This window comes from Notamacropus eugenii, chromosome 1 (assembly GCF_028372415.1).
Source record: "Notamacropus eugenii isolate mMacEug1 chromosome 1, mMacEug1.pri_v2, whole genome shotgun sequence".
Lineage (NCBI taxonomy): Eukaryota > Metazoa > Chordata > Mammalia > Diprotodontia > Macropodidae > Notamacropus > Notamacropus eugenii.
The window spans coordinates 193903693-193928318 of NC_092872.1; the positions used below are offsets into that span (position 1 = coordinate 193903693).

Genomic DNA, 24626 nt, shown 5'->3' on the forward strand with positions numbered 1-24626 from the left:
ATAGTGTGCAAAATGCATTAGAACAGGAGTTATCTTTAAAATAATATTTTTTCTACAATTACATGTGAAAACAATTTTAAAACTTTTTTTTAAAGTTTTGAGTTCCGAAGTTTATTTCTGCCTCCCATTCCCCTCCCTGAGATGGTGAGTATACATGTGCATTCATATAAACTTGTCATTTCTTTCAACACAATAGTATTCCATCACAATCACATACCACAACTTATTTAGCTATTCACTGATTGATAGGCATCCCCTTAATTTCCCACTTTTAGCCACCACAAAAAGAGCTACTATAAATATTTTTGAACAAATAGGTCCTCCCCCTGCTTTTTATCTCTTTGGTATATAGACCTAGCAGTGGTATTGCTGGATCAAATGGTATGCACATTTTCATAGCCCTTTGGGCATAATTCTAAATTGTAGAGTAGGACTTATTAAACCAGGGTCCAGGAATAAAAAAAAAAAAAACCACTTTGATAACTCTATTTCAATATAATCATTTTATTTTATACATTTAAAATATTATTCCAAGAAAGGGTTAATGGGATTTACCTGAGTGCTAAATGGGCCTATGACACACACACAAAGGTTAAAAACTCCTGGAGTGTAGGGAGGAAAAAGCGAAGGCAAGAAGTTATTCTATCTGAAATCTCTATTATTTGGCAATTCCGTTTGCTCCCATAGCATCAGTATGCACAGAAAGACTACTTAGTTCATCTTCATAGAAAGGAGTGTTTGGAGAGCTGGGGAGAAATAACAATAGTGAGGTATTTTGAGAAAGCCAAAAGAGAGAGACCCAGATGAATATTTTCAATGAGGTCAGTTTTTTTTAGACAAGTCAAAACTGAAAGAAATCATGGATTTTTAACAATTAGGAGATCGTCAGTGAACTTTAAGAAGACAGTTTCAGTTGGATAGGGATTTGGAGGACTAATTTGAAGAAACTGAGAATTGAATATTTTAAAAAATGAATGTGATTTTTCTTTGTGAAATTGCCAGTAAATAATCAAAGCTATTGGAATCTTCAAAGTACATTTATTATTTTGAATGGTCTTGAGTTAATTATTATGTCTTTTGAGAATAACTACAAGAACTAAAAGTTTTGAAGTTGCAAAGCATGCATGTGGATACTTAAGGAATTGGTACTAAGTGAATGGTGGTTCCGATTTGTGTATATTTAGGCTATGCCTTTAGATTTTCCTCAGACACAGAAAAAAAGATGTTGAGGATGGACGGAATCATGCAAATTTTAGCCTCAATATGCATTTATTTAGCTGTTGGTACACTAAATATGAGAACTTTTATTCAGTCACCAATAAGAAGTTGATATACTACTAGAGCATGATCAGTAATGACAAACTTGCTATAAATGAAGCCAGAAGGCATAAGTATATTGCAATTATATGGAAGAATATCTCATAGACCATCTTTGGAGAGAAAAAATAAAAGTTAGTAGGGTTGATTTCTTTGTCTGCCTAAAAATTATGAACAGCATTTCATAAGTTAGTTATCTATTTTTGTAATGCTTATGAAGATCATACATCAAAAAGTTACCATGAAGATGATTGCAGTTTGTGTTCCAACATTGGTTGAAGAGTTTGAGGAAGAAGAAAACATCTTTGAAGGACTTGAAAGTATACTCTAAATCAAATCCACATATTCTTTGATACTCAGTGCAGTAATGGAAAGCTGGGAAAAGAATAGAATAGCAAAAGAAATATGGTCAGGATAATGTGGTACAGTGGACAGAATCTTTTATCCAAAGATAGAACACATGGTTCTGACTCTTAACTGTGTCACTCCTTGTCTGAACTTGGACAAGTCATTAACTCAGTTTCCTCATCTATAAAGTGAGGTGGTTGGACCAAAAAAACTCAAAACAAAGCCTCTGAGTTGTCCTCCAGATTTCATTTTGCATTCTATCTGCTTTAATTATCATCCCCTCTAGTCAAAATCAATAAGAATTTATTAAATTCCAACTATTTTTCAGGTACTGTGGTAGGTGCAGGAGAGACAAAGACAAAAATGAACAAAAATGAAGCAGTCTCTCTTTTCAGGGATCTTACGTTCCATCCGGAGAGAAATATACCTGAATAAATAAAATGTGTGTGTGTGTGTGTGTGTGTGTGTGTGTGTGTGTGTGTGTGTGTGTGTATACACACATACATATAGTAATACATAAATAAGTAATACAAGTATTTTAATTACTCTACACAAAATAAATATAAAGTACATTTGTACGAAGGAGGGCACTAGGAGTTGGGGGATTTCAGGAAAGGCTTCATGAAGATATCGGTTAAGGAGAGTTTTAAAGGAAGCAAGTAATTTAAAAGACAGGATTTAGGTGGGACTATCAGGAGTGATTTTTAATTTGGGTGATACCACATATGGGGTATATAACCAGTGCAAAGATAAAGGGATATGAGATTTAGTGCCATGTGTCAGCAACAGCAAGAAGGACAATTTGACTGAATTGTGGGCAAGAGGAAATATAAGGTATAGTGAGACTGGAAAGTTGACTGACCAAAAGTTAGATCTGAGCAGAGTTGTGAGGCTATCAAAGTATTGTGAAGGCAGAGCTGATGAGGAAGTACATTCTAGTCATAGAGGACATGAGTAGTATTAGTATATATAGAGAACTGAGTGTGAGAGATATTTTGCTGGTATATAATTGACAAGATTTGGCCATTGATTGTATATTTGAAGTGAAGGAGAGTGAAGAATTGACACTAATGCTAGAGTTATGAACTTGACTGACTAGAAGTCACCTTTATGAGCCCTCAACAGAAATAGGCAAGTTATAAAGAGGATTGGATTTTGAGAAATAAATATTGAGTTCAGTTTTGGACATATAGATTTTGAAGTGTCTATGGGAATCTAGGTTTAAATATCTAATAGACAGTTTGAAAAGTCTGATTGGAGCTCAGAAGAAAGACAAGGGCTAAATGTATTTAGATTTGGGAGTCATCTACACAGAGATAATAATTAAACCCACGGGGGTTGAGGAAGTCATCAAGAGGAAGGGGAGAGGAGGGAAGGAGGACAGGAAGGAGAGAGGAAGGAAGGAGAAAGAGAGGAATGAGGGAGGGAGGAGAAGGGGAAGGAAGAACCACCACCACCACCACCACCCTAGGACAGAGTCTTGAGATGCCTATGGAATTAAGGAACATGCTAAGGAATATGAATCACAAGAAAATTGAGAAGTAGTCAGATAATTAAGAAGAGAACCAAGACAGAATGGTATCATGAAAACCCAAGGATTGTACAGTATTAATGAGGAAGGGGTTATTGTTGGTTTCAGACACTATAGAGAGGTTGAAAAGGATAAGGACGAGATGTTTCAATTGAGTGATAAGGCCAGAAGCCAGCTGGCAAAATTTTAGGAAGGGCAGGAGAGCAGAAGAGGTAGCAGGTGCGGGCAACTTTTTCTAGGTTGCTTGCCTGTGAAAGGGAGGGAATCAAACTATAGGATGATAACTTTAGAGGATTGTAAGATATAGTGGTGGTTGTTTTTCAGAGTGGGAGAGTTCAGCTTGTCTGTTATTAAAGAGAGAGAGAACATGGTGATTATGGGGACAGTCTGTGGAGTAGAAAGGAGGGCCTGGGAACAAGGATACATATAGTGAAGACTTTAATGAGAAGGATTACCTCTTTAGAGACTGAAGTGAAGAAGAAGGGAATGAAGGATGTTAAGGAATTCAATATGTGGAGAAAGGGAGAAGAGGGAGCCAATGAAGAATTGTCTTTATTTTCTTGCAAAGTTAAATTGAAGTCCTCAGCTAAGGTGGTTAAGGAATGGATGTTTTGAGAGACATAAGAAGAGAAGGGTCATGGATAGCTTCTGTGGAGAGTGACATAGAGAATCACTTTGCAATAAGTGAAAGGACTCACAGTGCTGGTGAGGGCTTACTAGAGATGAGATGTCATAAATTTGTAGTGGACCAAGTAAACCCAGTTGGTTGATTTTCTTCATTTCTATTCAGCAACATGTGAGGTGAATGGAAAAGGTGGATGATGAAAGCAATCCTGGGTTGGAGTTTGGCAAGGCATAAATATCAACAGTCTGGAGTACAAGGGCTTGGTTTCATTTCCTATATTTTTATAGGGTTAGCTTTTACACAGACATATGCAGCTATATTGTAGGACAAAAATAGGCTGCTAAATCTTTAGTCTATATGTTATAATACCGATACTAGAAAAAAGGAATGACCATTGAAAAAAACATATCTGAAAGTTGCCAGGTGCTTATAGAGATTGTTATAAAGGTATTAGTGAGTATGTTTAACTAATTTTTGATAGAATCTAAAAATTAATTAGAAAGAAGTTGAGTGAAGCTGATTACCAGGTAAACATTTTCCTAATGAAAAAAGATAGTCAAGAGGATGACAGATATGCATAATTTTGTTGTAATTTGTTAATTGAGTTTTTACATTTCAAGCTTAATGAGCACTAAACAAGACAACATTTCCATATACAAAATAGAACAGAAGAAAATTACATATGCAGCCACAAATGTGTGCCATATATAATTTGTTTCCTTATAAGTATATAAGAATTTTAGCATGCTATTTTCTTTTGAAATACATTTTATTGATAATTTCTATCTTTACATTTCCTAGATTTTTTCCTGAACCATCTTACACAACAAAGAATTTTTTGCATTTTTTAATTTTTAATGTTCTACAATCACTACCATAAAACTTAGATTTTTTCCCCCTTACCTACCACTTACCACCCCCCTCCCTCCCCAAGATGGCATACAATTCTATGTAGGATCTACATATACTTTCCTATTGAATATGTTTTCGCTATAGTCATGCTGTGTAGACAAACTAAAATAAATGGAAGAAATCATATAACAAATCAAAACATAATACACACACACACACACACTCACCCACACACACACACACACACACACACACACACACACACACACACACACAAATGATCTGCTACATTCTGCGAATGAATTCCATAGTTCTTTCTGAGTGTGGAAGGCATTTTGCCTTAGAAGACCATTGGGAATTTTTTTTTAAGTTTTTGTGTTGTTATGAAGTTCCAAGTCTACCAGAAAAAACTCTCGCACACTGTGGTTGTTGCTATGCACAAAGTTCTCCTGGTTCTGCTCCTTCTACTCAGCATCAGATCATATAAGTCCTTCCAGGCCTCTCTGAAGTCTTCTTGTTCATCATTTCTTATGGCACAATAGTACTCCTTTACATTCATATACCATAATTTATTCAGCCATCCCCCAATTGATGGGTATCCTCTTGATTTCCAGTTTTTGGCAACTACAAAGAGTGCTGCTATAAATATTTTTGTACATGTGGGACCCTTTCCCATTTTTATGATCTCTTGGGGATACAGTCCTAGTAGCGATATTGCTGGGTCAAAGGGTATGCACATTTTTGTAGACCTTTGGGCATAGTTCCAAATTGCTCTCCAGAATGGTTGGATGAGCTCACAGCTCCGCCAACAATGAATTAGTGTTGTAACTCCCCCACATCTTCTCCAATATTTATCATTTTCCTGTTCTGTCATGTTTACCAGTGTAATAGGTGTGATGTGGTACCTCAGAGCTGTTTTGATTTGCATCTCTCTAATCAAAAGTGATTTAGAGCATTTTTTCATATGATAATAGATATCTTTAATTTTTTCCTCTGAAAATTGCCTGTTCATATCCTTTGACCATTTATCAATTGGGTAATGACTTGTATTGTTGTACATTTGACTCAGTTCTCTATATATTCTAGAAATAAGGCCTTTATCCCCTAGATTAGCTGTAATTTCCAATTTACTACATCCCTCCGAATTTTGGTTGTATTGCATTTGGTTGTACAAAAACTTTTCAGTTTGATGTAATCAAAATTATCCACCTTGCATTTCACAATGCTTTCTATGTCTTCTTTAGTCAAAAATTATTCCCTTCTCCATAAATCTGATAAATACACTATTCCTTGCTCCTCCAGTTTGTCCATGGTATCAATCTTTATACCTAGATCATGTACCTATTTGGACTTTATTCTTGTGTACAGTGTCAGGCATGGGTCTCTGCCTAGTTTCCACCACACTGTTATCCAGTTTTCCCAGCAATTTTTGTCGAACAGTGAGTTCTTATCCCAGAAGCTGGGATCCTTGGGTTTGTCAGACAGGAGGTTGCTATATTCCTTGCCTACTGTGCCTTGAGTGCCTAGTCTATTCCACTTATCTACCCTTCTGTTTCTTAGCTAGTACCAAGTGGTTTTGATAATTGCTGCTTTATAATACCATTTGAGATCTGGTAGTGTTAGGCTACCTTCCCTAGCATTTCTTTTCATTAGTCCTTTTGATATTCTGGATCTTTTGTTATTCCAGATGAATTTTGATATTATTTTATCTAGCTCTAGAAAATAATTATCTGATAGTTTAATTGGTATGGCACTAAATAAGTAAATTAATTTAAGTAGAATTGTCATTTTTATTATATTAGCTCGGTCTACCCATGAGCAACTGATGTTTTTCCACTTACTTAGATCTGACTTTATTTGTGCAAAAAGTGTCTTGTAATTGTGTTCATATAGTCCCTGGGTTGGCAGGTACACACTTTATAGTGTCTACCCTAGCTTTAAATGGGATTTCTCTTTCTACCTCTTGCTGTTGGACTTTGTTGCTAATATATAGGAATGCTGAAGTTTTGTGCAGGTTTATTTTGTAACCTGCAACTTTGCCAAAGTTACTTATTATTTCAAGTAGTTTTTTACTTGAATCTCTGGGATTCTCTAAGTATATCATCATATCATCTGCAAAGAGTGATAACTTAGTTTCTTCTTTGCTTATTCTTATTCCTTCAATTTCTTTATCTTGTCTAAGACAAAGAATTTTTTTAAAAAAAAAGGAGGAAGAGAAAAAAATAAGTAAAAAATGAATACATTAAAAATCTGACATTATGTACAATGCTTCTTCAATTCTGAAAACTAGCTGGGTGAGGGAGGAAAGGTATCTTTTCATATCACTTCTTCAGGGCTAAGTTTGTTCTTTGTAGTTTTGTAACATTCATTTCTTGTTTTATGGTTGTTCTTTTGCGTTATATTGTAGTTATTGCATATATTGTTTTCTTTTTGCTTACTTTATTTTACATTGTTCAAATAAATCTTTCCATACTCCTCTGGACTTTTTGTGTTCCTATATTACTCATTTTCTATAGTATAATAATGTTCCATTGCCACAATTTGTTTAACTATTCCCCAGTTGATGTGCACCTAGTTTTTCGCCCCCTACTTCTTTGAGATCACAAAAATGCTTGCTATCCATACTTTAATGTATATGTAAACTTTCTTTTGTTGATGACTTCCTTGGGACATATATATGTTTCTTTTTTAAGTAGACACTCTGGGTCAAAGGGCACAAGATCACATGACACAATTTGTGTAAAACATGTTGCAGACCTGAAAGTGTACTATGTAAATATTAGCTACTATTATCATCCACTATTAGCTATTTTTTTGTAATTCCTTCAACTCCTTCATTACTTAAGTATAATTTACTATCCATGACTGTGAAAATTATATGATCCACTTTTCTTCTAACTTTTAAAATTGTATAATCTTTAATTTTTAGGTATTGTTTCCACATACATTTAATGTGGAACATGGTATAAAATGTTAGTCTAAGCCTAGGTTCTGCTGGACTGCTTTTTTAGCAGTTCTTATCAAATAGGGCATTCTTTCCTCAGTAACTTTCAATATCTTCTCCTTTTTTAAACAAAGCAGTACAGATTTAATATGCACATTTGAAGAATATCAGAAGAATATGTATCTACAACAGGGTTAGAGTAAGGAGGGTGGTCTTGGGGTTGGTAGGCTGTAGTTCATACACCTCAGTGGTTTGACTAGAAAGAGGCTGTAAGTGCAAGGGTCCAGGAAATGGGGTTAACAGGAGTAGTGATATCAGTGCTTCCCCTTAGACTGAGCCAAGTCACTTGTCTAGAGGTGCATGCTTTTTGCAAAGTAAAATAATGTAATTTCTCCTTCCCCTTCTCTATTGCCTGGGAGTGTTTCAGTGTTAAGGAAATGTGAAACAGTTCTCCATTAGCTAATAGCCAACAGGAATACTGGAAGCAAAGGAAGTTGAAAATCCTGTCTCTTTGGCCCTGGGATGGAGATATTTTCTAAGAGGGAGGTCTGGTAAGGATAGTGCACCAATCTCTCTCAGATTCAAGGTATCATGTACAAAAGTCACTGAGGACGAATGAAGGAGCAAAGGAGGGGGACATCCTTTCTGCTATAATTCCTAGGCTTTGGACTTTTGCCTTTATGCCCTTTTAAGATGAAGAGAAAATAGGGTGTTTAGCTTTATTTGCTTATAGGCCAGTAAAGCCAGGTACCCAGAACTACTAACTATAGAAAGTAAAATACCAATCAAAAGAATACAGATTACCTTCAGATAAATAGAAAAGAGTATGTTACACAAAAAGGGGCAATTTTTCATTTCTTGGTTTTCTAGAGTTTATATTTTGATTTCCCAATTCATTAATGTATGCTTTTCTCTTTTGTTAATGAAAGTGTTGAGATGTAAATTTCTCCCCAAGGAGCTCTGTATACCCCATGTTTTGTTATTTTGTCCCATTGTTATAATTATCTTTAATGAAATTATCTATAGTTTCTATAACTTGTTATTAAACACATCAGTTCTTTAAGATTAGGTCAAACAATCTCCAGTTAATTTTTAATCCTACCTTTAATGGCCCTTTATTGAATATGATTTTTATTGCATTGTAGCCAGTGAAAGATGAATCTAATATTTTTGCTTTTCTGCATTTGTTTTTGAAGTATTTGAACCCTAATGTAAAGTTTTTTCTTTAAAAGTTTTATGCAATGGTGAGAAATGTATATTTTCCTTTCAGTTCCCATTCAGTAATTGCTGGAGTTTTATTATATCTAACTTTTCTAAATATTCTGTTTAATTCTTAACTTCTTTCTTTTATTTTTGTTAGATTTGACTAATTCTAAAAGGGGGGTTACATTGAAGTCCCTCATGATTATAGTTTAATGTATGTTTCTTATAATTTATCTAGTTTTCCCTGTATTTTGTTGGTATATGCTATATATATATAGTATATATATACACGTATATATATTACATATATATATATTACATATATATATTACACACACATATATATATATATACATATATATATATATATGTTATGCCATTCAGTGCATTTGTTATGTTTTGGTATTAGTTCATCATCTTTGGTACCTTTCAGTGTAATTAGTTTCCCTGTTTACCTCTTTTAATCAAGTCTATTTTTTTCTGTTGCTTTATTTGAGATTTTGGTTTCTACCCTGCTTTTTTTGAGGTTAGCTGAAGCATAATAAATTTGGCTCCAGGACCTTAGTTTAACCGTAGGAGTCTTTGTTGCAAATGAGTTTCTTGTAAACAACATACTGTTGAATTCTTTTTAAAAAATTCATTTTACTATTCTCTTTTGTTTTATGAGTGAGTTCATCTTTCACGTTCACCGTTATTATTGCTAGTTGTATATTTCCCTCTATCCTATTCTCTTATAATTTTTTCATGTTTTTGTTTCCTATCTCCTCTTTACAAAGAAGAGCACAGTGAGAGAAAAAAGTGTGCTAAGCATCCATACCCTATGTCTCATACAAATTGCTTTTGGCTCTTCTGCCTCTTTCTTCTTCTCATAGGTTCTTACCTTTCCTTTCTTTCCTTTTGAAATTCTGCTTACAACACCCCCCCCCCAAAAAAAAACTCCTTAGTTTATTTTGCTGCTAACTAATCCCTCTCTGAATTTACCCTCCTTTTTATTCTGCCCTTTCTTCTTTCTGTTCCCTACTGTTTCCCTGTTGAGTTGAATATATTATTACACTAATCTTTTTGTGTATATGTCATGTGTATGTGCATATTCTGCCTTCTTTTAAACAGTTTAGATGAAAGTGAGATTCAAATGAGATTCACCCCTTCCTCCTTGTTTATATAACCTTCTACTTTTATACCCTAATTATGTGACACATTTCCTCTTTCTTTTAAGACCACAAAAACATAACAAAACTACTCCAAACCCTCTTTATTATTGTACTCCTTTGTGATCCCTGAGGACATTAGGATTCTGAGGGGATGTATAACATTTCGTCCTGTTAGAACATTTCATCCTTGTGTAATATCTACCAGTTGCTTCCTTGTATTTGTGTAGATAGGTTTTTCTTGATCTAAGATAAAGTCTGCTCATTGCCTTCCTAGTCCAAGTTTTGTAAGTTCCTGACCCTGGTCTTATCTGTACAACAATAATATGGGTTTGTTTCTGGTGCAGTATCTATATACTGTTGCCAGCCCTAAACTTTTTGACAGCCAAGAACTTTGTGATGGCAAGAACTTTCCCTTATGGGTCTTCAGTAGTTGTGCCTGCACCACTTGGAGGAGCAGTTATGCTGTTACAAGACAGGAGTTGCAGTCCAGGGTGTCATCAGAGTTCACTTGAATAAAAGCAATACTATGCCCATGGCTCTTGGTTTCAGAGTAATGACCTATCTCCCTAAAAGTCTGAAGAATGATGGTGGTCATGGTGGTGGTGGTAGTTTGATTTAGCTGGCATATGTTTTCTCCTGTCTCTCTATTAGGGGTGGCTTGCTGCCTCAATTAACCTGGCTTGTGTGCCTTGTCTATGGCATGTGGCTGACACCTTCTCAACAAAAGTTGCTTTCCTGGATGATGGTTGTGGGGTATAAGTATAAGAGAAGTGGTCTGAGGAGTGCTGTCACTCCCAGGGCTTCTGTCTCTTTCTGCCTGTTGGTGATAGTTGGTTAGCAGTTGTTTCTGGTGGTCATGAGGAAGGTGGATCCTATATTATTTCTTTCCTCAATGATAGCTTTGAGAAATGGAAGGAATTCTGATGGTTGAGGAGTATAGCTGTTTCCAAGGCTCTTGGGCTTAGTATCTTGGATTGTTTCCATTAGCATCTGAGAGGAGATAGTATTTAAGGTGATTGTGGTGGTTTGAGTTGCTGGAGACATTTTGCTTCCTTTTTTCTCCTAAGGTGCCCTGCTTCTTGCCTGGCCCACAGGATGTGACTGATTCTTTTCAACTAAGCACATTACTTGTGGGACACATTTACTTTTATTCTCTCCTTATTTATTTCATACTTTTGACTGATAAAAAGGTTCAGTAGTGATGCACAGGAATTGTGTACTCTTAATTTATGGTAATTCAAAGAGAAGTACAATTCAAAATTGCTCAGATTTTGATAAGTTGATTTTTCAAGTTAATTAAAGAGATATTCTCACTTCATAAAGGTATCAGATGTCTTATTATTTTCATAACTTATGATTGGAAAGTGTGGGACCTCTCATTACACTATAATTCAATTGAACAAACATTGTGTTATCATACTAGAAGATGAATAACATACATTGGTAAATATAATATGGTCCCAGTCTTTAGAGAGCTTATAATGGAGAGTGTATATGTTCTCAGAAAGATGCCATCGAATCTAACCCATATACCACCAGGAATCCCTGCATTTACATTCTGAGGAATAATCCAGTGTTTGTGTGATAACTTCTAGGGATGTGGGACCCATTATTTCTTGAGAAAACATATTCTATTATTACTTGAAACATTTTTATTAATGTATTTTCATTTAATATCATCTATATTTCTTTTCTAAAATAAAATCTATTTTCAGTTTTTAACATTCACTTCTGCAAGATTTTGAATTCCAAATTTTCTCCCCGTCTGTCCCCTCCCCCAACCCCAGGACAGTGTGCACCCCAACCACCCCTTTCCACAGTCTACCCTCCCTTCTATCACCCCCTTCTACCATTCTGCTCCCCTTGATATTCCTATAGGGCAAGATAGATTGCTATATACCCCATTGATTGTAAAACTTACTTCCCAGTTGCACGCAAAAACAATTTTTAACACTTATTTTTAAAGCTTTGAGTTCCACATTCTCTCCCTTCCTCCCTCCGTACTCACGCTCATTGAGAAAGCAACTACAACTGTGAATAGGATTCCCTCTCCACCACACCAGTGCTCCTCCTCATCCAGGACCCCCACCCAGGACTGAGACCCACATCAGTTGCTTGATTTCCTCCATTGTCTGTAGGCCAAGAGCTCCAGAAGCACCCACCACTGCAGCAGTGGCTGCTGTGGCCCTGGGGCTGGGGCTGGACAGTATTCCTCTCTCACCCAGGGTGAGAGAGCTTTCCCATTGACCTTTGAAGTTTTCTTTGACATTTGTGGAATTTTGAGAAGTTTGGAAACTGCCAGAGCAGCCACTGATTCAGTGCTCTGAGGCCTGCACCAGTCCCATCTGTGCTGGCAAGGCCCACACTGGGCTGTATTCTGCTCTGAGCCTGGTTTAATAGAGGCTTCGTGGTAGCCTTCCAGATAGTCATGGGATGGAAATCTGTTTCACTCTGTCATTTTGTGACTTGTGTTGTTCAAGAATTAGTTTAGAGTCATTTTTACAGGTATTTTGAGGTGTTTGGAGGGAGAGGTCTCTTCATCTACTCTGCCATCTTGGCTCCCTAACATCATCTACATTTCCAAATATATCCTTCCACCTCTCCCTTCCAGAGAATTAAAATAGGAATAAAAAAGAAAAAAAGAAATCCAGTAAAATTGACACACTGACTAAGTTCACCATCATATACAAAGATCCATACTCATACTTCTCTGCCTCTGCAAAGGAAGAAGGGAGATTCCTTCTTACATAGATTTTCTTTGGGGACAAATTTGCTCATTATATTTTCAGAGCATTTAGTTTTGATTTTTTTTTTAATTCTTTCTATTTATGTTGTTGTAGTTATGCATTTAATTCTTCTGCTTCTGCTTGCTTCACTTTGGCTGAGTTCATATAAATATTCTCATGCTTTTATTATTCATCATATTTCTTATAGTACAGTCATTTTATTACATTCATGTACACAGGTTGTTTGGGTATTTCTAATTAATGGAATCAGCTATGTTTCCATTTATTTACCTCAAAAATTGTTACTACAATTACTTTGGGATATATACAATTACTTTGGGATATATAAAACCTGAATTATGCCTAGTAGTGGGAATGTGTTAAAGGATATGGATATTTTAGTTATTTTAATAGCATAAATACAAGTTGCTTTGTAATGCAGTTGGATTAATTCTTCATTCCACAGCACTGTGTTAAGGTGCCTATCTTCCTACTGACTCTTCAACATTGATGATGCACATCTTTTATTATTTGCTAATTTGTGGATGGGAATTGAAATCTCTGAGTTGTTTTGAATTGCAGATGTCTTATTAGTAGTAGCTTGGAGTAATTCTTCTTGCATTTGCTAAGAGTTTGCAATTCTTTTGAGAATTGTTTGTTTATATTATTTCTTTACTTATTCTTTGAGAGAATGCCTCTTGATCTTATACAAGGTATTCTCAAAATCTTAGTACTGTGAAGCTTAAAGCTTAAAAAACAGCACTGTGAAGCTAAAAACTGCACTAATAGTTTTTTGGGCACACGTGTGTATGTGTGTGTATGTACATATATATGCATATATATATGTACACACACACATATATATATAATTCTCTATGTATATTTTGGATATAAGATGCTTAGAGAAATCTGATGTAAAGATATTTTCCCAATTGACCTTTTCCCTTTTTATTCCAGTTAGTTAATTTTGTTTGGGTAAGAATTTATATTTTCCTATAATCCTAATTATCCGTGCCATTTATTATGATTATTATTGGGTTAAGGATTCTCCCCCTAGCCACAGTTTTGAAAGGTATTTGGCAGAGTTATTTTATGATTTTATTTTGGTGGCATGATCTTTTAATATTGAGGAAACATATCCATTTTTTATACAATATAATATAGATTATAAGATGTTGGTATGAACCTAATTTTTGCCAAAGTGCTTTCTAATTTCCAATAATTCTTCCAATAATTTCAATAATTTATATTCTCAAATTGAGAGCATTAGGTTATCGAGCTCAGTTGTTCCTGATTTTTTTTAAGTCTGTTCCACTTATCTACTGTTCTATTTTTTTAATCCAGTATTAAACATTTTGAAGTTTTTTCTCTATAATTTGAAATAGAGAAGTTCTTTTCCCTCTTCATCCCTGCTTTTTTATCCATTCCCTTGAGATTTTTAAAATATATGTCCCCAGGTATATAATTTTTCCTTAAGGAAATGCTTTAGCTACATCTTGGAAGTTTTAGTATTTTGTCTCATTTTCATCCTCTTTCAGATAGATATTTATTGATTCTGCAAAGATCTTTGACTCATTCATAATTCAGGATGTCATTGTTAAAAATACCATTTAAATATTTATTGTTTTTTGCTTGTATTTCCTATATTGATGACTATTTTTAGTGTGTTTGGTCTTTAAAGCTTATCTTAAATGTTTCTGCTTTTTAAAAACATTTATTTGTAATTTCTCTGTGCCTCAGCACATGACCTATTTTATAAAAATACTATGTGGACCTGAAAAATAAGTATTTTTTTAAATATTTCTATTCAGAAGATGCCTTAGGTCTTCCAGTTCTAAATTCCCCAACAATTTGTTCAATTTTATATTTTTCTTTTTCTTTATCTGCCACTTAAATATGTCCAGCTCTGAGAGAGGAATATTAAAATCTCTTAATATCATGATGAATTATCTATGGATTTTTCACTTTAGTTAACTTCTTCCTCATGATGCTATTCCATTGTATGTACATTGAGTATTGATACTGATTCACTGTCTATGATCCCTTTAAGTATAAAATAGTTTCCTTGTTTACCTCTATTGATACTGTGAATTTTTACTTTTCTTTGTTTGATGGAATGGTTCCTATTCCTATTTTTTTGATATGAACATCTGATGCATAGTAAATTGTGTCTCAACCTTTCATTTTCATTCTTGATGTGTCTTTACATTTCATATGCATTTATTTACTTTATATAAAACATTGTTGGGTTTTGTTATCTGTTTTGTTACTCATTATATTGGACTACTTAAAGCATTGATATTTAAAACTATGAGTGTTAGACTCATATTTTTTTTCTAGTTGTTTCTTTAATATTGCTTTTCTCATCCACCTCTTATGTTAAGCCTATAATTTGTCCCAGCAGTTATTTTGCTTAAATTATTTTTATACTCATATTTTCCCATGTGCTTTCTCCCCAGACTCTGCTTCCATTTGCCTATACTTCTACATCTTGGATTTTATGAAAAGCATTAATTTATTTTTTTAATTTAAATATATATATGTATATATGTATATATACATATATATATAGTCTTCTCTTTTGTTGCTTCTTTTCCCCTGCTTAACTAACAAACTAGTTCAAAATTTTCCTTCCATTCCTCTCCTTCAATTTCTTATTTTTAGTCATTTTTGTTGCATTTTTAAAAAGAGATATTTTTTTCTGTTTTTCTCCTTTCTTCAATGTTTTATAGATTTTATTTTCTGATTCTTATTTATTTCTTCTTTATTGTATGAGTATGACTCACTGGGGGGGGGGGGTTAAACCTTCTGAGGTACCAGATTTAAACCTTCTTTTGATCAATTTCTATATAATTGCCTTCTATTATACATAAACCCATATTTCGCCATGGTCCTTTAAAATCATTATTGATGGAATTTCTTAACATGAGATAATTAAATAACCTCTAAATATGAAATAATTGATTTATTTTCCTTCATATATATAATTGTTTCTGTTCTTCAAGGGTGTTTACAAGCTGAATATCACCTTTTTTGTCAGAATACTTTCCCTTGTTTTTGTTGAACATCCATTTTTTTCCTCATTGATGATTAGAGTCAGATTTGTAAGATATGTCATTTTGGGTTTCGTTTTTAGCTTCCTATTCTTTCAGAGGTATAATGGTCCATTTCCTTCTGTGATTTCTCATAACTGAAATAATTTTGTATTATTCAAAATTTTATGACTTCAGAGGATCTTTTTTTCTGGGATATTTGAAGAATTTGTTATTAAGAGATGCTGAGGAGGTAAAATCAATAAGACTTGGCAATTGATTGGATGGAGGTGGGGAACAGTGAATGAGAGTAAAGATATATATATGACTCCTAGGTTATGAACCTAGGTAAATGAAAGAATGGTGGTATTTTTGACATGAGGGAAATTAAGAGGAAGGGTAGATTTATGGGGAAACAAAACAAATTCTGTTCTGTGTTTATTGCATTTGAGCTGCCTTGTGACAATCAGGTGATATCCAACAATCAGTCAGGGATATATGACTGACATTTAAAGCCTTTAAAAACTTGCCTATACTACACCTTTATAGTATTATATATTGCTCTGTGTCATGTCCTCTATTGTTCAGCCAAACTGACCCTTTTACTGTTCCTCATATGTGATACTGTCTCCCATATCCATGCCTTTTCAGGTTTTGAATGAACTCCCTCCTCAGCTTTGCCTTTCAGAATCCCTAGTTTTTATCAAAGTTTAGTTCAAACACGACCTTCCACATGAAACTTTTCCTGATTCCCCCTAGCTGTTAGTACCCCCATCCAAATTATATTTTTACATAATTTGTATTTATTTATGATGCATACACATTTTTGATAGAATATAAACTTTTTGAGAGGAGAGACTGCATATTTTTGTTTTGGTATTGGTGTTGAATTAAAGTTTTTTAATTGATTGGATCTCAGATGATGTTTCAGGGCTAGATATGTAGAATTAGTAGTCATCAGCATAGAAATGAGGGTTGAATCCATGATACCTGATGAGATGTGTAAGAGAGAGGATATAGAGAGAAAATGAGAAAGCCCTGGGACAGAATCCTTGGTACCTCTATGCTTGGAAGTAGGATGTGGATGATCTTCTTGCAAGAGAGAAACATCAATCTGACAAGAAGATAATTCCTCAGTTAATGAGCTGGGGATAGAAACAAAAACACTCTTTACCCTCAAGAAGCCTACATTCCAGTTGGGTAGACATCATGTATATAAGTAGGTATATATAACATAAATTCAGAGAAGATGGAACATCAGTTTAGAGGGGAAGACCATAACATCTTGGGGACTAGGAAAGGTTTGCTGCAGCAGTGACACTTGGGCTCAGTGAATAGGCATTTAAAAGGTAGAGCCTTCTAGGTCTGAGGTCAGCTAGTTAGTGCAAGAGTAGAGTTCTGTGATGGATTATCCTTTGTTAAAAACAGTAATCAACCAACGTGTCTGGATCATAACATTTGTAGAGGGTATTCAGGTGCTGTGATATTGGAAATGTAGAAAGGGGCAACGTTGTGAAGAGTTTAAGATGCTGGAAGAATTTATTTTTAGGGGGAGTATGGAATTGGACCCTTGAGAAGAGAGGAAATGGTTTAGAGTAGGTAAGGGAGATTTCTAGGAAATTTGTGAGAGACAACAAAAATATTAAGTAATCTTAAGTACCCATTTAGTTAGCATTCATTTGAAGTCAGCCTGCATTGGTATTTCCTGACCCAAGACCTAGAAAGAAAGATGACTGTCAAGATCTAGAATTCAGCAGTACAGGGTAAAGGTTACTTATGTGAGGGGGTTTGGATAAATTATTTATTTTTAAAAATCCTCAAATTAAACACATTTGTTTTATATGTTTAGAACATATAAACTGAAGGATAAAATCTACAGAACAGTATAATTATTGATTTTTGAAGAGAAAGGCATTTTACAGATCTTACAGTCCAGCCCCCCTCATTTTACAGAGGAGTACAGATGCCTATGGAAGAAAAGTGACTTGCCCAAAGTCAAATAACTGACTAGTTCCAGAGTCTGGATTATAACCCAGGTCTCTGTTCTCAGTTCAGTGCTTTTTCTATGATACTGTGCTGAATTCTGCAATGAGTTGCTAAACCCTAGCTATTTTGTTAATACTTAGTGGCTTCAATGATAAGCGTGATTATGTTATTTGAAACCTAAGTTTTATTAAAATTACACTAAATATTAATTTACTAGCAAATCCTGGCTATGGGAACTTGGGTAAATTATTTAATCTTTCAGTGTCCAGTGCAACTAGGACTTTAATCTGCAGAACAATTACTTATTTGCTTTGAGTTTCCTCTGAAAAGAACTCCTTACACTTGATTAAATCATAAGCCGACTGAAAATGGTTTAACGTTTTCAACAATGTTCTTTCTGATTTTTACTGGACAAAATATGTAAGCAGAATAAGGATTTTTTTGAACAGAACTGTTGGAAAATAGTTTTATTGACAAAGAATTTGAAAATGAATAAATAAAATTCTCTCAATCACAAGAATTTTGATTCTATTCATAGCCTTTATTTTTCTATTTCTTCTCATTTTATTGTCATTTTTGTCTGTAGTCTAATTATTTTGTGTACTACTCATCCTCATTTTGTTTTTACTACATCCTTATGGTCTTTAGAGCCTTTTAAAACAAGAATATTACTTTCTAGCTCCAAAATTTTATCATTGTAAACTGTTCTCTGTGCCCTGTCCCTGCCTCCTGTGCAAAAAAACAAAACAAAACAAAACAAAACCCCAAACCTTAAACAAATCTGAAAACTATGCTTCCATGAAAATCTGGTTGAATTTCTCCTTTTCCTTTAAAATTTCAGTGTGTTCTATTTTTCTCTTTGTTTTTTATTCTTTCTGTGTAATTATTTGGGTACCACCTTTTTTCTGGTTTTTAAACTTGTTTTAAGATTTTTGTCCCTTCTGTATTTCTTCTACTTTGAGCCACCATTCTTTCTTTTTTGAGGAGAAGTGTATAGTATACTCTCACCAAGTCACTCTCATGTACTTTAGACAATACTCTAAAACTAAAAATTGCACAAAAAGGGCTGACCTGCATTGCTAAAGGAAGTCTTCTGACCTATGAGCTCCTTATACCAATGAAATTACGGGGACACTCTCTTTTGCTCTTTCTAAGTTTTTCTTTGACATTGTAGTTTACACTAAGGTATCTTCAAATATATCAAGAAGGCATATTTTTATTTTTTATTTTTAAAAGACCAAAGTATTTAACCAAGAGATGAAGTAGAATACTGAAATGCTCAAATGGATCTTTGATCTCATCAACATGAATGTTCCCTTAAATATGAAGAAACAGTCCATCCATTCTTGCCAGTCTATTCCCTGAATTTGCTAAAGCAATTCCTTGCTTTCTCTTGATAGTGTCAGGATATAAGTGAACAATATAAGTTATCATTAGTTATCTTTCACTCTTTCTATGTAACCATTATATTCTCAATCATATATTTATTGTATAATATCCTTTATAGTTCTTTATTTGCTATGTGTTTCATTCAGTTCAGATCCTCCATTTATTCTACATTGCCTTTAGAGTGATACTCAATTTTAATTCTTTTTGGATTGTAGTGGACTATGATGGTATAACAGTACCTGGTATAATACTTGTTGTTAAATTTGTTTTCAGAAATAGTTTTAAGATCATTATAAGAGTTTTGCAATTTTCCCAAATCAGTCCCACTCTATTCTCTCCTTCCTTCCTTCCTTCCTTCCTTCCTTCCTTCCTTCCTTCCTTCCTTCCTTCCTTCCTTCCTTCCTTCCTTCCTTCCTTCTGTTGGCCCTGGAGTCAGGAAGATCTGAATTCAAATTTTGGTCCCAGACATTTAGTAGCTGTGTGACCTTGGGAAACTCACTTGTTTCCTAAATTGTCTCAGTTCCTCATCTGTAAAATGACCTGGAGAGGGAAATGGAAAATCATTCCAGCATCCTTGCCAAGAAAACCCCATGGATAGTATTGACATGCTATGTCTGGTCCACAGGGTCGCAAAAAGTCAGACAAAACTGAGCAACTGAAAAACATTACATTCGCACACACACATACACACATATATTCTCACAAATATACCTGGATATATGTATGTATAAAATCACCTCTAGCACTAATTGAACTAAAATACAAACTGAGTACTTATCTGTCTTGTCCATTTACAACAAACAGGCATTTTCATTCACTTTTTTTTTTTTCCTGTGGGTCTGGTTAGGCCAAATTGTTTTGAATTGTTATGGGTCTTACTGAAATTCTGTTCTGGTACTTCTGGTAATCTGGTACAACCAGATTAATATCTTCTACAAACAGAAACATCTGGAAGACCTTACTTTCTCTTCAGCTTGGACTCAGTGTTAATTCTCCTTCATAAGAGTTGTGAATGCTTTTGATGAGCATACTTATTCCTGTTTTTTTTTAATACTGATGATCAGAGGAGAATTGTTCAACAAGGTCATCTCTACTTATATCTTTCAAATAATCTTACATAATTTTGATATTCACATGTGATAATTTATTGGAAGAGAGCTTTTAAGGTGGCATTTTGTTTAACCAGATCAAATACTTTTTATATTCAATAAATAATAAGCATATTAGGATATCTTATTCTCCACATCTTTCAGTGAATTATTTGGAAGTAAATAAGTAGTCTGTTGTGTAATAGCATTTGTGAAAGTCTGTCTGAGATACCCTCATGAAGGATGCTCTTGATACATGTATAAATTATTTTCATAAAAGTTAAATTTATATGAGATGATAGGCAAATGTATCAGTAGTTTATCTCTCTGTCTTCTTTTGTTTGTATATTATTTATGAAGAAGAGTAGATATAATCTTTTTAAAGCACTTACTATGTGCCAGTTTAAATCTATATGTATTCTTTCTATTTTGGGCAGATTAAATTTGGAAGAATTTTTATGCTTTGAAAGCTTTGGCCAATTGTAAAACTTTCCTTCTGTTCTCACTGAAAATCTGAATTGAATGTACTTGATAATGCTTGAGAAAAATAAAACATTTCATTACTACGAATGTCATTAGTTGTGTGTGTGTGTGTGTGTGTGTGTGTGTGTGTGTGTGTGTGTGTGTGTGAATGCTGAGGATATACCATTTGGTAGATGATATTAGGAAGTCATGTAAAAATAAAATTATTTTCTGCATTGTGTAATTAATAATACATCATTAATAATAATGACGCTTTAAAGTATGGCATTTTCATTCTAACTAAAGAGGCTTTTTTGTTGTTCAGTCATTTCATTTGTGTCCAAATCTTTGTGACCCCATCTGAGGTTTTCTTGGCAAGAATACTGGAGGGGTTTGCCATTTCCCTCTCAAGCTCATTTTACAGATGAGGAATTGAGGCAGTTTAGTGGTTGAGTGACTTGCCTAGGGTCACACAGCTAATAGGTGTCTGAGGTTGGATTTGAACTCAGATCTTCCTGACTCCAGGCCTAGTGCTCTATCCACTTAGATGCCCCCCCACTCGCCAAAGAGGTTTTGACCTGTGTTATCTGAGAAGCATTATGCTTACTTTGGCTTGATTTGACCTTTATTGTTAGTATCTGTGATTTCAATATCCAGTGACTTACACTTCTTTTCTAAGTTTCAGACCTGCATAAGCTCAAACAAAACCCAGTTTCCAGGACCTAGTGAACTAAACCACTAGATTTATACTAGAATAAAACTTACATGCCAGATATTCATGAGAGTAAATGAAATTGGAGCTGACCTCTTAGGCTGGTCCATACTGGAGAAGAAACTATGTGTACCCAATTGTTCCATTTTCAGAAGGCAATCCTACAACCAAATTGGTCTTTGGGTTGGTGGCAGTGAGGCAGATTGATGATGACATCTGTCTTTGGCATTGCCTCCCTCTGGTGTTTGCAGATGCTTTCTTAACTTGTCTTGCTGCTTAGAATCAGTTTCCTCTTCTCTCTTTCTTTGTCTTTCCCTTCACGTGTAGGCACTCTATTACCAATTCCTGCCAACTGTTTTTTCCTTAGTGTTACTGGAATTAATTGTCATCACTCTGTTTTAAAGAAGGGAATACTTACCTTGATGATATAACAGATTCATTGGAATAAATGAAATATTAAAAGGGCATCTCAGTGCTATTCCTCATTTTCTATTTTAATAGCCACTACTGTAGTTAATTTTTCATTACCTCTTTGCTATAAGTTTCCTAGCTTATCTTTCTTAATTCCAGAACCTCCCAATTACATTTCATTTGACACACAGTTGCTAAAATCATCTTGTTAAGCCATTCTTTTTGTAATGTCTTTCCTTAAGAACCTTGAATGGTTATTACCTCAAATTCAAATTTGTCATCATTGTAGTTTTTGAGGATATAGAGTCAGGAAAAACAAATCTATGTTCTACCCTTGTTGTTTGCCAATGATGAAGATTGGACAGGGTGTGAAACCATTCTAAGCTTCAGTTTCCTCATCTGTAAAACTGGGAAATACTACTTCTACTTACTTCAGAAAGTACTTGGTAAGCTATAAAGGCAGCTAGGTGGGACGTTGAACAGAGTGCTGGGCCTGCAATCAGGAAGACCTGAGTTCAAATGCAGCCTCAGATACTTACTAGCGGTGGGACTTTTGGCAAATCACCTAAGCCCCACTTACCTGAATTTCCTCAGCTGAAAGTGAGGATATTAATGTCACCTACTTTGCAGGGTTGTGGTGAGGATTAAATGAGATAATAATTATAAAGTGCTTAGCACAGTGCCTGGCACATCATGGGTACCATGGGAATGCTTATTCCCTTCCGTCCCCCACCCCCTAGAAAGTGTTATACCAGAAATCTTCAGTACTTCCATAATTCCTACTGAATCAAGTTGAAACTCTTTTGCTTAGCATTCAAGGCATCCCCCAACCTGTTCCTAGGCTTCTTTTCAAGGCTTGTCTCCATTTTTTCCACTCCTCTAACTGTATACTGACAATGGATTGTACTCCACTCTACAGATATGCCTTGGGCACTCACGATTCCATGACTTTGCTCAGGTTGGTCACTCACTATTCCTAGAATGCTCTCTTTCCCTTCTTTTGCATATTGAATTTCCTACCTATTCTCTAAAGTAAAACTCAAAATATTAGTTCTTTCACAGAGCCTTCCATAACTCCATTGTCAGTAATAACGTTCCCCCTCAGACTTTATGTAGTACTTTGCTTTTGAATTTATTTTTAGTATTGATCACATAATACTGTGTTTTTAGCTATTCAAGTTGGTATTCTGTGTCTTTTTAAGAGGGTAGGTTTTTTGAAGGCAGAGACAGTATGTAATATAGACTTTGTGTCTCAATACCGAGCATAGCAATCTGCATAGATTAGGTGCTTAATAAATGCTTTTTTGTATTGTTTCATTGTTCATAAATACTTTCTGAAAATTTCTGTCTCTACCCAGTTTTCTTTTATATTCATACACCCATATAAATTTTTAAAAAATAGTCATATCATTGGGTTCCATAAAATATTAGTTGTCTTATAGTTTATTTTCTATTCACTTTATGAAAAAAATCACTTTATATTTTACTTTTAAAAAGCTTGTTACATTTAAGTGTATTTTAGGATAAGGGATATAGTTACCTTAAAATCAAATAGCAGAGGTCTGTAATCCTTTGTTCCTCAGCTGCAGATATAAGATACTTGTATATGACAATGCAAGCATCAGAAAATAGCAAAGAATATTTCTGCAAATTAATCATGTTGATATGAAACTAACTTTTCAGTGGATGAAGGTGAAATTGGGCACAGATCAGTGATATCACCATACTTTGTCATTTCTTTTTCGCTCCTTTTCCAGGAGATTGGAGAAGATTTGAGTGAAGACTGAAGAAGCCTGTTTTCCCCATTTACTAATAAGTACTTAAAGTGCTCATTACAGAGAAGGAGGCCAATGGCCAGATCAAGAGTTTTTGATGTAAATATGATTAGAAGTTCTGAAACAATATGCAAATTCTTGACAAAATAGGGCATTAGAGTCAAATAAGTTTACCACATACTTAGCACGTCAAGAATACTTTTCCACTCAGTTATATGTATATTTAAAAAAATTAAAAATAAAATTCTAAAAAATTAAAATATTATCTCTTTAAAAGTAGTTTAAAAATCATTACTTTTTAGTGGTAGATACTGTTTTGTGCATTTTGTGGATGACTACTAAATTTTCAAAAAAGTTAATACCTCAGTATTTATCTGTTTCTGAGAAAATAGTTATAACTTTTTCTTTTAATTTTTTTTTAATTTACAGGAAAATATCTTCATGTATGGAGGCAAAATTGAAACAAATAATGGCAATGTCACAGATGAATTGTGGGTTTTCAACATACATAGTCAGTCATGGAGTACAAAAACCCCCACTGTCCTTGGACACGGTCAGCAGTATGCTGTGGAGGGACACTCAGCACATATTATGGAGCTGGATAGTAGAGATGTTGTCATGATCATAATTTTTGGATACTCGGCAGTGTATGGTTATACAAGCAGCATACAGGAATATCATATCTGTGAGTTACTATTAATAATGTATTTAATGATATCCCCTTTCCCATCAATAACTGAGAATACTCTGTCTTTCATAAAGTCTTGAAATGAATGCTGAGTGGTGTGAGATCAGAACTAAAAACTAGGGACTAATAATTTCTTATTAGACATCTTTCTATTAGGTTTTATCTTTTAATTCTTTAGTAAATATTCTCATCTACATTTTGAGAAAAATGTCCCTTGAGAGCAGATTTTTTTCTTTCTTTCCTTCTTTCATTTTTTGTTTTAGTATCCCCAGAGCACAACATTATCCTTGGCATGTAGCAGTGCTTAATAAATGTGGACTGATTGTGCTTGATTGTATTCTCCATAGAAATTAAATTTGCCAAGAAATTTCAATTAGATTTTAAAA

The 24626-nt window shown here is 34.4% G+C and overlaps 1 protein-coding gene across 7 annotated transcripts in view; it reads left to right on the forward strand.

The window, feature by feature from the left end:
• ATRNL1 (attractin like 1) overlaps positions 1-24626 on the forward strand; it is a 1361117-nt gene that overhangs the window by 99801 nt on the left and 1236690 nt on the right. For all 7 annotated transcript variants that reach the window (XM_072623397.1, XM_072623377.1, XM_072623406.1 and 4 more), the window contains exon 8: positions 23982-24237. In XM_072623397.1, the coding sequence (XP_072479498.1) occupies positions 23982-24237 (256 nt within the window). The remainder of the gene's footprint in view (positions 1-23981; positions 24238-24626) is intronic.